Consider the following 13,638-nt stretch of genomic DNA (forward strand, 5'->3'; position numbering starts at 1 on the left):
ACGTTAGTTAAAAACTTACTGACTTTACTTTTACTTACTTAATAACTTACTTTCTTAGTTTTACTTACTTACTTTTTTTACTTTATTTATTTTTACTATTTATTTGTTTATTTATTTGTTTATTTAATTTACGTTCTTACTTTTAAATAATTTACTTACTTTCACTTATCTTTTCATTTTCACTTACTTTACTTGCCCACTTTACCTATCTATCTATCTATCTATCTATCTATCTATCTATCTATCTATCTGTTTATCTATCTGTTTATTTAATTTGCTCGAATGTTTATTCATTCGTTCATTCATTCATTCATATATAGCACCTTTCTAACACTCACTATACTAAGTATGCAAGGTAAAGTTCAGAAAATAAAAAAACAAACAAACAAACAAACAAACAAAAAAAAAAAAACAAAAAAAAAAAAAAAAAAAAAAAAAAACCATCAAAAAGAAGAGTACATATGATACGAAAGCAAAGCACATGTTTGGTAATGACCTGGCAAATAATTTCTCCAGTGTGCTGACATAAAACGCACACTCCACATTTATTTTATAAAGCCAACTGAAAAGGCAGTGAAGGACTCACGCACTATAGTAGAAAAACAATCTTTATTTATCCATAGACACCAGTTCTGTTGCATCTGACAGAATCTGAACATCTGAAGTCTATAATGGTGAATATAAATATACTTTCAATACCACATGGGAATACAATTTACTGTACACACTTTATATCGTATGTGCAAGAGAATACAGCTAACATGTACACACTTTGTATGTGCATAATGTCCGGATGATTATAGCTGGAGTTTCTTGTCAATCGATTTGAAAATGCCAGAAATGCAGCCATCTAAGAATGATTGTGAGATAATAAAATATAAAATCAAATTTCTTGTTCATGTGCCTTTGTCATAAACATTTTCATGTAAACAGATGAATAACACTGTGTTGCGTTATGCACAGAATCCTTGCAGGAACCGATTCTGCACAGTCTGAGGTGAATCAAAGGCTGTGAGACAAAAAAAAGCTAAAAGTCACACAGGCCCTGGATCCAAGCTGGTATTTCAAACACTAAGAATGACTTCCCACCCCCCACATACTTAGAAAGACTGCACAATGCAAGGACCCAGAGAACAGAACAGGTAAGAGCTTACACTGAAAAAGTACCGCAACCCTGGGTTTTTCTCATCAAAAGTCAGTATGAAACCACAAGACAGGGATTTGTGCTGAGAGGAAACTGCAAGAAGTGACAGAAAAAAGTGTGGGGAGTGTTGTTTTATGACTCATGTGATGCCTTCTACAGCAATCCCCTCTCTTCACTGAACTATAAGGGCTTTGGGGGGGTTTATAATATATGATAACTTTATAACTCTCACATCGCTGGACTGAGTGACACGAATAGGCTTCTATGCAGGTGTCGTTAAGAAGCTAACTGGATTATAGCAGCTCGTAGATTAAATTTAATGCTTTCATCTGTGGGGAGGAAAAAAGATAAGCTACATAAAATCAATCAAATCACACACTTGCAAGATGCCACAGTAGGCTTTTAAACATGCAACAGTGCAACATCTGCAAACTCTGGAACATCTACTGCACTAAACTGTGGGAGGCCAAGCTACTGCAGCCAAAACCAATGCACGTCATTTCTGAGCATCTGTTCAGATTAGGCCTTGAAAGAAAACAAAACAAGCTCAGATGTAAAATACCTTCAGGTTTTTAATTTCGCTTAAATAGAACCATATTCCAGGGTCAGGATGTGCAATGGTGCTTCGTAACACTGACAACTTCAAAGGTAGGACCATAAAACGCAACAATCTTAACCATGCCTTGCTCACCCACTGAAGAACAGCACAGTCATTAAACACACTCAACCAACAAAAGCTGTAAATGCTTTTTATGTTTGATCATTATTCCCTTAAGCAATTGATCCACCCCAAGGTTAGATCAGAGCAGGTCTGCCATCTCATGCTCAACTCGAAAACAGCCAGAAGCAAAAGAAACACCCATTAATGTGCGAAACAATGCAACCAAGATCTTGTAAATCCTTTTCACAGGTTAATTATGCAACACTACTAGCTGCATGCCTCAGGGAATAAGCAATGATGTCATGGTAAAAACGCGGTTGCAAAATTGACAGATTTCCCTTCTAACACGTCCTGTGGAAAAAAAAGTCTTAAGGTTTAAGATGGAAGGGGGATGAGACCATAATAATTACTGTTCAGGAAGATTCAACACCAATTCAGACCCACCTCTTACATTTCCTACATAAAAAAGCACTCTCCAGCACTTTCCAGCTCTATTACAACATGCCGAGACATGCTAAGTGATCAGGTAACTCAGCTATGAAGACGGTAATTCAAAAACCATTTTAGATACCAGATACCTCATATTAGAGATTTATGATCCACTCTCTGAAACTTTTCAAAGGAAGGCTACAGGTCTTCTGCAAGTCACCCAGATTTAGCCTTTTTCATAGAAGGAAAATTCCCATACCACTGCAAATGCAGGTTCAATGAGCGCGACTTTGACATGACGTGATGAGGTCTAGCTGAATGTTCCTCCACCTACATGTTTCAAAATGAGGGAACAAACACCAAGGTATAAGACAAGGAAACAGGTAGACGATGAACAAATTTGTGCCCCTTCCCCCTTTTAGTTCAGGTCTTCTTCCTGCCACATTCCTTGATCTTTTGTTGCCTCACTTGTAGAGGAGCTGCAGGCGGCTGGCGTGGCAGTTGTTGCGGCTGATCTTGCCATCTGCCTGGTAAACGCTGGTAGAGTTGGAGAAGGTCGGAGGAAGAGAATGATTGTCCGAGGTGGGAAGAGGGTATCCTGGTGGAGGGAGGAGAGATTTGGGGTCAGTGTGAGAGACTGGAAGAGGAGGGGTGCTGTGATTCAGGTTGGTGGACGACGGACGTCTTCGGGAGCGCAAGGCTTGTCGCTCTGAGAGCTGGTTCCTCAGTTCGGACACACGCTCTTCCTTCTGTTAGGAAAAGGAAACAGTGGAGACAAATGTTCAACATGGATATTCATTCACTAATCTTCAGTAACCGATTTACCCGGATCAGGGTCATGATGGATTCTGGGAGCACGGGGCATGGGATGGTATGCTAGTCCATCAGAGGGCAACATGCATACACACAGGGCAACCTGAGCTCAAGATTGAACAGGAGATCCTGGAGCTGTGAGGCCACAACACTACCTGTTCTACCACCATGCCACTTTCACATGCCCTAGCTTGGTAGTAGTTGGGGCCAGAGCACAGGATTACCCATGATATGGTACCCCACGTGCTCAATAACCCGACAGCCGTGGTGCTGGGATTTGAACTCATGACCTTTTGATCAGTAGCCCAGAGACTTCACATTGTCATAACCACTGAGCCACCATGTGCCACAATAGCACCCTTTCGAGTCACGTCATAGTTCCCATGGCAACATGGCAACCATGTTTGGGTCTTGCCTGAGTCCTTTTACTGTAATTATGTGCAACTGACCTTTGTTTCACTTGTGTCTTTATAACCGCTATCTTGCCACTTAACTTTGGGAAGTCTTGTTGTGCATTTGCCTTCAAGTCTACCTACTAGTTTGACCCTAAATTTCTTGGATTTCTGATCATCAAGTTGTCTTGTAATACCTTGTCTGTCTGTCTGCTATGGACACTGACTGTAGTTTTTGGATTCATCCCAATTAATAGATCACGCTGAGGTTGCACACTTGCATTCAGCCTCTTACCACATGTTACACCATGTGCTTTGGCTCAGTCATTTTTAAAATTCATATGTATGTTACTGACATCATTTTGACCTGAGTGTCAGAAGATGAAATGGTGTTCAAATGGCTATTCTCTATCCCCATCAGGTGCATATCCACCCACCATCAGAAAGAGTCCCAGGCCTGCGAAGGACTACTGGGGCTCCATTTTTATCATCCGGGTTTATATTGCCATCATTGAAAGATGACATTTTGAAATACATTTTACAATTATATTGCTACAGATTGTAAAGAGACTCCCTGCATCAATGGGAGTTCTATTGATAAAAAAAATATTTCACCCACAAGACCTATTTTGGTGTCTGAAGTTTGCTTCTTTCAGTTTGGACTGGCGCTATGAGACTCATTTTGTTAAAAACTAGTGGAAGCTTGGAGCTACCAGTTTAGTGAATCATCACACATGTGCCTCAAGCCTTGTCAAGATGTTGAGAATCTCAAACAGATTTGCTTATATGATTTCTGACACTGTGGACAAAAAGCCACTGCAGAGCTGAAAACAGTAGCGGCCATCTTAAAGCTGGAATCACTTCTTCTTTTCTTTTTCTAATGTAGTCTTATGCAACCATACTGTATATATACACACAAGTGGTATTCCTGAGCCAAGTGGTGTATTCTGAGTGGAGTTTGTGATGATTCAAATATTCTAAACTGGAAGCTATAAATGTCACTTACTTGTTTACTATACTGGCCTATAAGTCTTGGCTGATTTGGGGTAAGAGGGAAAACATGAGGAGCTCTAGTGTATCCCTCAGAAGCTGGGGTGATTCCATGATTGTATATTTCATATAAATATCTTAAATCTTTAATAAAATCTACAAAATCTACCGAACCTATCTGCAGAAAATAGCACTTTGCCTGCCCCAGCCCACTATAACTTTACCTTAGCTTGAAAAATAATCATTAAAATACTTCATTTTATTGTTGCATTAATGTGTGAACATCTTGTTCTTGAAACCTCCTTTTCCACAAGTCATCCATTACACGTTATGAAAAATATACATTTCAGTGCTCCAACATTCACTCAACCCTGCTACCTGAACACATTCACACCTATGGAATTTTTGGAATATTCCATGATCACATGATCATCTGAATTTCCTGAAGATCAAGGGAAGAAGAAAAGCAAGTTCTCATTCATTTTTCCTTCTTTTTTTTAGTGATATTGTGATATTGACTGATAAATTCACTTTGAAAGTACAACCCTGTTACTCAAATTATAAACAGAAAGTGAATTATTAATTTAAAAAATACATATTGATTAAATCATAAGATTGTCCTTAATGTCCTTAACTAGCATAAATACTAGTTAAACACATTTGTACTGTATATTTGCTAATTCCAGAAAAAAAAAAAACTCTGCTACTGATTTAAGAGCAAAATGCCACATTGTTAGAAACTTTGTAAAAATGAGAGATTGTAGCCTGATAATAGTTTACCTCTTGGATGATCTTCTGCAGCTCTTTGTTCTCTCGCTCCAGCTGGCGAGATTTTTCTTCGTCATTGTTATTAGTGGACGAGCCGGTCTTCATGGTCTCCTGCTGATCGGACTGCCACTCGCCACGTGTGATTAACCTTCGCATCTACAGCACCATACACACAAAAATAAACACAGATATGTATACATATATATACAAATACACAACAGAGCCTGAAGGAATGCTATGCAAAAATACAATCCCTGCTTCAACTTTCAGTCATTTTTCATTGACAGGATAAAATGCTAGATAGATCCTTCATCTTCAGGCTGGGCGTTCATCGACACCTGGGGTCACTCTACAATATCTACACTAGAGAGCCTTATTCACGTTAACGATCCCGTGTCTTACCTTTGGGACAAAGAGCACGACTAGAGTGATGTAGACGGAAAACACGATGGCGAGAGAGGCGAAAGCGAAAGAAGCATCCTGCTTTGAGGACAGGATCATGGTGACAGGAGCTGTAATCATGCACAAAACCTGAAAGAAAGGACAAGCGACATACACACAGAGGGAGAAAAGAGAGGAGAGAGTGGAGTGAATCAATAAATATTGACCCATGGTCAGTCATCTCTCCAAACAAACACCATTTCATCCAAACTGGCAGGAAAAAAATAGCATGACATTAACAGGAGGTGATATTTTTTGGTGTGGATCGTTAGTTATTTGGACAGGACACAAGGTGTTGGACAACATCGCTAAATCATCACGCTTTACTGCACAGGTCATGAGCCATTGGCCACTCCGAGCTAAATCTTTATCCATTAATAGACAAACAATTGTGCAACCTCATTACTGCGGCCTGAAACAGAGCCAAGTTTATTTCAGAAATGTTCCTTTCTGTGTTATTTATGACTCAAAAAGTAAGTGTCCCTACTGTAATTAATCTTTAATTAAAGGAAATATCCACCCGGAACGACTTCAATATTAATCTTTATAATTAACATGTAATCCAAGATTTATTGTGCAATGAAATTTGAGTTGATTTTTTTTTTAAGTTTAAATTTCTTTCACTTACATATTGGTTTATTTTCTGTTGGACTACCAGCTAATAATGGTGCAGTGGGATTTAGCCCTTGCTACATCCCCACCTAAAGAGAGCGATGCAGCGGCACTTTAGTCCTTTAGCCAGTCCATCTCTCTGACCTCCTTATCTGAACACTGTGCTCAAACAGATCAACTTTCAATCATTAAACTTTCATGCTTATACCACTTTCAGTTCCATCCTGCTCGTCATCTTGTAGCTCGGTATCTAGCTTAGCCAAGTTCCAACTGCGTCATATGGCTGCATCGGATTTCTCATTAATATGACTTTGAATGTTGCCGGAAAATGGTGAGTGACAAAAGAATCACTTGCTCTTTTGTTTTTAGGCGCTAACAACAAAACTGTTTTTCCCTTATATTTGAGACTGCTGAATTTTTTTCTATTACTGAACTCCATTGTAACCATGCTAGCAACAACAGTGTCCTCCTGTGGCATCAAAACGGCACACAACTGCTCACTTCTCACAGGAGCAACGAAAATCCAGCATCAATGAAAAATCTGTATCACTAAACACATCATAAATATTTAAATATAAACACACAGTATGTAATGCATATCAGGATGGTTTTTTCCTTCAATGATCTGCTTCCTGCTGAAAAAATCTAATTTTTATCATATTCTCCTTCAGTTAAAATTAGAAAAAAAAAAAAGCCTGGTAGTGCCCAGCAGACGGTATCTATCAAAGCATCAGAGTCATTTATTTAATAGCAAGAGCTGAGATAGTCTGTGAGCTGAGATAGGCTCAAATTTGGCTCACTGTATAATGGACAAACCCGTGGAGACGAGGCAGAAGATGACAGCGGGAATGAAACTAGAGAAGGAGAGTCAGTCAGAAAGCACTTGTGAGCTGGAATGATTGATAAAGCCGGAGTGTAGCATCCTGCTCACAGCAGTGATTTCGACTCAGCATGGTGTTAGCTGCTCAGTAGTCTGAGCTCTTTGAAGTTATAGATTTCAAAAAAGCACATAAACCCAAACTGTTCACGGGTTGTCTGTAGCTATAGTTGAGTAATAGCATCCGCTATCCGAAACAGAAAATGTCTGTGAAAATGTAAGATTAAAATGTGTCACAAGGCTATGATAAACCTTCAAAGAGTATTTGACATCATGTAGACTCATTACTAGATTTTATACCAGTGAGTCGGACTCCAGGTCTCATAACATGCACTGTACAGACTTGTATATTAAGACACTGAGTGGAGCACAGAGTAAAAGTGATTTAGCATATAAATACAAAAAACAGTGTCTGGTTTGGTGATTTATTTTTGCAACTGTACTTTTGTCAGTTTGGCCTTCATCCTTAAATTGTGTAAGAAATAAAACACAAGACGTTATAGGTACATAATCAATCCCGATGCTGCAAGATCCATTACTGCACAAAGTTGATTATTTTCTAATAACAGCAGTGTTTTATTCCTCTTATACCACAGCAATTTGCCAATAATAACTATTTCTGTATCATACTTTATATCAATTTATATCTATGTTTAATGTTTTTTAACATTCATGAACCAAGTTAGTTCCTGTTGTCCTTTTGAACTTTATAGCAGTCAAGCTGTCACAAGCCTCTCATTTTCTCTGTCTTATATTAATAAGACAAAAATAATGCAGAAAGCTAGCCATCCCATGTCAGAAAACCTAAAGATACAACTTTCTGTTATAAAACACTGGCAATGGAGACTCCTTCCAAAAATGGTAAATAATTGTTTCCTCACAGAAAAACTATTACACACGATTTTAAAATACGTTTATGTGGAGCATCTGTCGTACAAGGACCTGTGTGAGTTGTTACTATAGAAATGACGGTAGGTTCGCCTTGCAGCCAGACTATTTCAGAGCTACTTTTATAAAAAATTAATCATGCTTTCTGACCAATCATAAATGAGAGTTCAACAGCGCTGTGGTGTAATTTTATTTAATCTATATTTGAGATATTTGAGAGGTGGTTATGAATTATTCAGGATTGTCAGATCAGACTGAGTGTTTCCACTTCAATCCACAGTTTAAAACCATCCCAATCAACTCAAACATGACCAAATTGCATCTAAAGTAAATTATATTTATTAGCATCAAATTATTTGCTTCCATAGCAATAGATGTAGCCTATCAAAAGACTATCCCAAGTTACGAGTCTTAATCCTTCAACCCAGGTAGAGATGCATGCTTGTCACTAGTAACGCATTAGAGTGTTTAACCTGCACAGCGTACTGCAGTTTCAACATTCAAACAAGATCTAGCTATAAAACATCTTCCTTTAAAAAGGTAAAAAAAAGCACGTAAGATAACCAATTCTATCCGATCTCATGCTAACCCCAGTATTACATTACTAGCTAACTATCACGTTCATAAGGGTTTTTCCACTGCGCAGGTAGTTTTCAGCAAGGACGTCCCAACCCACCATTTCTTTTTAATTTTTTTCTTACACTTTGACCACTGAGTTGTTTACTCATCACTGTGACCTTTATAAGAACATACATACCGATGCTATCTTATTTGGACTGAATTCAGAAGCTATTTTTGGTAACAGGATCTATTTCCTGTCACATACAAGTTTATTTCAGTCAAATACTGTTACATGCATCCTTCACTTTCATTCATGGGTGACTTTTACCGTTCCGACATGACGAAGTTGATCCATCAAATGCGCCACCATTTCCCGAAGCACTCAGACATTAAATTGCATTTAACAGAACAGTGTTGAGCTCTGTACATACTGAATTTGCTCACTGATTAAAATGAAGCTTTAGCGAAGTTTTCTGTGAGGAGACGTTTATTTTACATTTTTGAGTCTCCAGTGTCAGCACTTTGTACTGTCTGACTTCTCGGTAACATGACAAGCTGTGGTTTTTTTTGCATTATTAACTTCAAGAGTGAGAAACAGAGAGGCTGGTGGGAGAATGGTTTCTGTAACATACGTGATAACAGAAACTAACTTTCATATCATTTCACAACTATGTAACTACAAAGAGATAAAAAGATTTTTTGATTAAAAAGGTTTTTTTGTATTGGGAAATTGGCAAACTGCTGCGGTATAACAGGAACAAAATACTTTGGGACATGGTGTTATAGGAAAATAGTCGACTTCGGGGTGATAACATTAACTCTGTTTCAACAGGACACATCACAACACCCTGTTGTTGATTATTTTCCCATAACATTTTGTTTTATTCCTTACATATCATACACTAATTCAAGATTTACTGGACTGATCCTTCATATTAAATGCACATCTGAAGGTTTTTGGACATTTTGTTGGTGGAAGAACAATGACCCTGCATGAGCTAAAAAAATCTGATGTGTTTAAATCCTCACAGCTCTAGAGGTATAAGAGTTATAAGCGGTATAAGTGTTAAGGGAATGCTAACATAAGACTTCATTTTTTGCTGAAGAAAAGAGAAATTCTCATCTGAACTGAGACAGATCCTGCAGTGAAAGTCATATTTTTGCATTTTCATCACTTGTGAAATTTTAATCGCTTTAATGTTTAGCCTGGAACTACAGACCTTTACTTAGTATTTAAGAGGGTAAAAATATTACGTTAGGCCATGCTCACTCGAGGCATTTTTACTCCAGCACACATTTTACGTGTAATCTTAAAAGTGCTGCCGCCAGCATTTATCAGAGGAAAACATTTTCAAAAGCCAAAAAGTTCCTTTCAGAAAAGCATCCAGTGTGTTTTTTCACCCAGTTAAGTAGCAGCAGAATGGTGCTGAAAATATTACTCTTGTTACCAGAAGTGGTAAAATTACCACCAAAATGTTTTTCCTCAGGTAAAAGTGAAACTACTTTATCATCTAAGTAAATGCTCTGGTAAATCATTCAAAATCATTACTTAGGTTGAAATAGAAAAGCTTTTATACTCTATAAATCATAAATTATGAAAGTAAAAGTACAAGAAAGACTCCCAAAAAAATGAGGAACCAAGGAACATAGGAAAACATAAGCTACGGCTAAATAACATGACTTTTATTGCTAATCTCGCAAATGCTAGCTAATACATTCAAAGTGTACGTAGCAGCAGATAGATCACAGCGATATTTTAGGTCTATTTTTTCCTGCTAAGGTTTAGATTTGTTAAGAATTTAGATCAACTCTTTGAAGCTGTCTGATGCTAAAAAGTTACCTTATGACTTACACAGATATTATGACTAAGCAAGGAATGTGGGAAAACATTAGCTAAGGCTAACTAAAAACAGTTTTATTGCTAGTCTCTCAAATGCTAGTCTAACAAATCTGACCATACAAACTAGCCGAATGTTAATAGACACAAAGTTCACGACGCAGCAGAGAGAATATGGCTGTCACATTTATTAGTTTTGATTTTTTTTATTTAGGAATTTAGATTGACTCCTTGAAGTTGTCTGATGCTAAAATTACCTCATAATTTAAATAATATATGTTTATAGAGAAATGTAGCAATGTAGTATTTGAAAATGTAGCGAGTACAAAAAGTCAAGTATTAGGTGAAAGGAAAACACAAGTAAAGTACAGATACTTAAAAACAGACTTAAGTATGTTGACTCAGAGATATGCATATATACTGTATGTATATATATATGGATTTGGTTAAGGTGGATTTGGTTAAGGTTTTAAGGCTATACATACATACATATTATATATACATTATATATATATATATATATATATATATATATATATATATATATATATATATATATATATATATATATATAGCCTTAAAACCTTAACCAAATCCACTCCCACAGCTGGGTAGATTGAGAGGCACAGTGAAATTTCCAAAATGATAAGAGAGACAGACAAGCTGAGAGACTCACAGAGACATTATAGATGGCCATTCCCACGGCTCGGTGGTCATTTATCTTCTCTGTAGAGATAGATTTGGTCTCATAGGCGAGGAAGATGCCAAGCAGCAACAATAATCCCTTGTAGCCATAAACCACCCCTGGAACAGCGAGGACACAACAAGGTCATAGACAAAAAAAAAACATGGGGTGTTTTATAATAGAGCTACTAAAAATGCTGCATTTTATCCATATATAATCTTTCTGGCTGTCTGAAAACTGATCGGAAAATAAATCTAAATCGTGACCTGCTTTTTTATTGGAAAAAAATGTAATCGAGTGTGCCTATACAACCGGATAAAATGCATTAATTAATAATAATTCAACAGCAGAGCTCGAGATATAGTCCCACAGTAATTTCCACGGTAATTCAGACTTCTGCTCCCAAGGTCACTGCCACAAATGTGTTTCACACATGCATTTTAATCACTCTGTGACCAGGCAACGCAGACTGGTTTAATCTGTTTTATTGAGGATGTGATTAATTTGTTTCATTAGTGCGAAATATTACGTGAAATGAAAAACCTGGGGTGGAAAAAACCAAGCAAAATTCCCAGTGAGAGTTACAGTATTAAAATTCCTGTCATACATACACAAGTATGATTTAGAGGGTGTAACAAAGTGAAATAACTGTATCCGGATCTGTTTAGTGCTCCAAATATTCATATCTGTATCTGTATTTGGATTTAAACCTGAAGTGGACGTGGCCTTAACTGAAAGGTTTCTTTTTAAATAAAGATGTGTGTGGGATAGTTATTATATTTGTTTGTTTACCTATGACTTTCTAACATATTAAGTTAGTTCTATTTTACAAAATATAAACAAACTAGTAGCCAAATTTAAACCACTATGTCCCTGATCAGGCAGTTACTAAGGAGGAAAGAATGAACGCTGTAAATGTAAGTTTCATATCTGACCGCTCACCCGCATGAAAGTAACAGCCTCCCACTCGTGACTTTTTTCTTGCGTCCCAATGCACATCTCCAGTCTCAACCAGATGGCAAAAAACCCCCAACAAATCTCATATTCATATCTATATTTGTATCCATTTACAAATAATGTGTTCATATTTGGTAGCATCCCTAATATACTCATGCATGTGTCCTTACCCAGCCATGTGTTCATCTTCTCAGAGCTGCAGTGCTCCAGCAAAGGCTCAATCAACACATCCAAGTCTTCTTTAGGCGCCTCTCTCGTGAACTTCTGCTCAAAGCGTGCAATCGAGCAACAACAGACAGAGAGAGGAGGAAAGGAATTTCCATTTTATTTCCATTTGAATCATCTCCCTGATACTTTTATCCAAGTAAGGTGGCTCTCTGTCAGACCTGTGAGTTTTATTTCACAGCCGTCAGAGCATCCTCAGCTGAAACACCGAAAAACCAGCCACCACCCAATTTAATTCCTGCAACAACACACACATGTGCTGTATGTAGTGAGAAACTGAGCACAGCCGTACCTCCTCTGTGATGTGCAGTGGATCCACAATCTGCCAGATCATGAGGGACAGGACGTCAATAACCAGAAGCACACCGACCGTAGCGTAGAGCTTCCAGGGCTCCAGATGCTGCCGGGATACACAAAGACCAAGAAGTCACCTTTTCTCATTGGCAGAAACCACTCAAGTGGACAGAAAAGGATTTATGGCCCCATAACCAGTGTGTGCACAGAGAACTTGAGGAGAAAACAAGTAGGCCATTACTGCAAAGCCAATTCAGCCCAATACAGAGTGTAGATCTTATACGAGTGTCAGGCTTCAATTGAAAGCATTACTCTTTCACAGAGTCAATGACTCCTGTTTGCGTTTTATGTTATGGATAGCTGTGTTTGCGACGAACAAAAGCCATCTTGAGAATGGACAATGCAGAACATGTTATTTTCACTATTTTGGGCTCTCGCAGTAGATAACAGTTGGTTTACACTGTAGCTCTCTCTTTACAAGATAACAGACAACTGAGCTGTGACTTGCTATAGAGATGCATGAGATTAAAGCAGTCAGGCAATTCAGATGCAGTCCAGTGTCTTAACTTCCTGTTAGGATGTAATTTTTTACGGTGATTATGATCCATCTTATGCATAATTGCACCTGAATTAAATGCATTAGTGCCAAATATGCATTTTTGACACATTTCCCATTCCTGAGGAAAGAGCAGAAAATCTGTTTAAGAGTCTAAGGCCAGTTGTTGATTTCTGACGAAGGATACGTTGATACAGATACTGGTATTGGGTATCGGTCTGATACTGTGCTCATTTACTTGTAAATAAATGGTCCGATAACCAACATCCTATACCAGGTGATACTATGTGACATAAGCCTACTGTATGTTGTCATGATAATGAACAGACAATATGGAATAACTGCAATCTGGACATATTTCATGATTAATGATGGCAATCAAAGCAAAGCAGACCGTGAACTGTGCTCTGCAAAAATATCAAGAGGAGGAACTATAGCATCTTCCTACAATAAAAGTAACCTCATAACACTTTGTATGGCATTTAAACAGTATCTTTAATAGCGAGCG

At 37.8% G+C, this 13,638-nt stretch overlaps 1 protein-coding gene across 2 annotated transcripts in view; it reads right to left on the reverse strand.

Moving 5' to 3' along the window:
* Window positions 1–590: 590 nt before the first annotated feature.
* The window catches only part of gabbr1b (gamma-aminobutyric acid (GABA) B receptor, 1b), a 109,040-nt gene continuing 95,992 nt past the window's right edge, over window positions 591–13,638 (reverse strand). For both annotated transcript variants that reach the window (XM_026942212.3, XM_026942211.3), the window contains 6 exons: window positions 12,573–12,680; window positions 12,226–12,319; window positions 11,090–11,217; window positions 5,600–5,728; window positions 5,210–5,353; window positions 591–2,983 (listed from right to left, as the gene is read on the reverse strand). In XM_026942212.3, coding sequence (XP_026798013.3) covers window positions 2,699–2,983; window positions 5,210–5,353; window positions 5,600–5,728; window positions 11,090–11,217; window positions 12,226–12,319; window positions 12,573–12,680 — 888 coding nt within the window. In that variant the 3' untranslated portion in view covers window positions 591–2,698. The remainder of the gene's footprint in view (window positions 2,984–5,209; window positions 5,354–5,599; window positions 5,729–11,089; window positions 11,218–12,225; window positions 12,320–12,572; window positions 12,681–13,638) is intronic.

This window comes from Pangasianodon hypophthalmus, chromosome 29 (genome assembly GCF_027358585.1).
Source record: "Pangasianodon hypophthalmus isolate fPanHyp1 chromosome 29, fPanHyp1.pri, whole genome shotgun sequence".
Lineage (NCBI taxonomy): Eukaryota > Metazoa > Chordata > Actinopteri > Siluriformes > Pangasiidae > Pangasianodon > Pangasianodon hypophthalmus.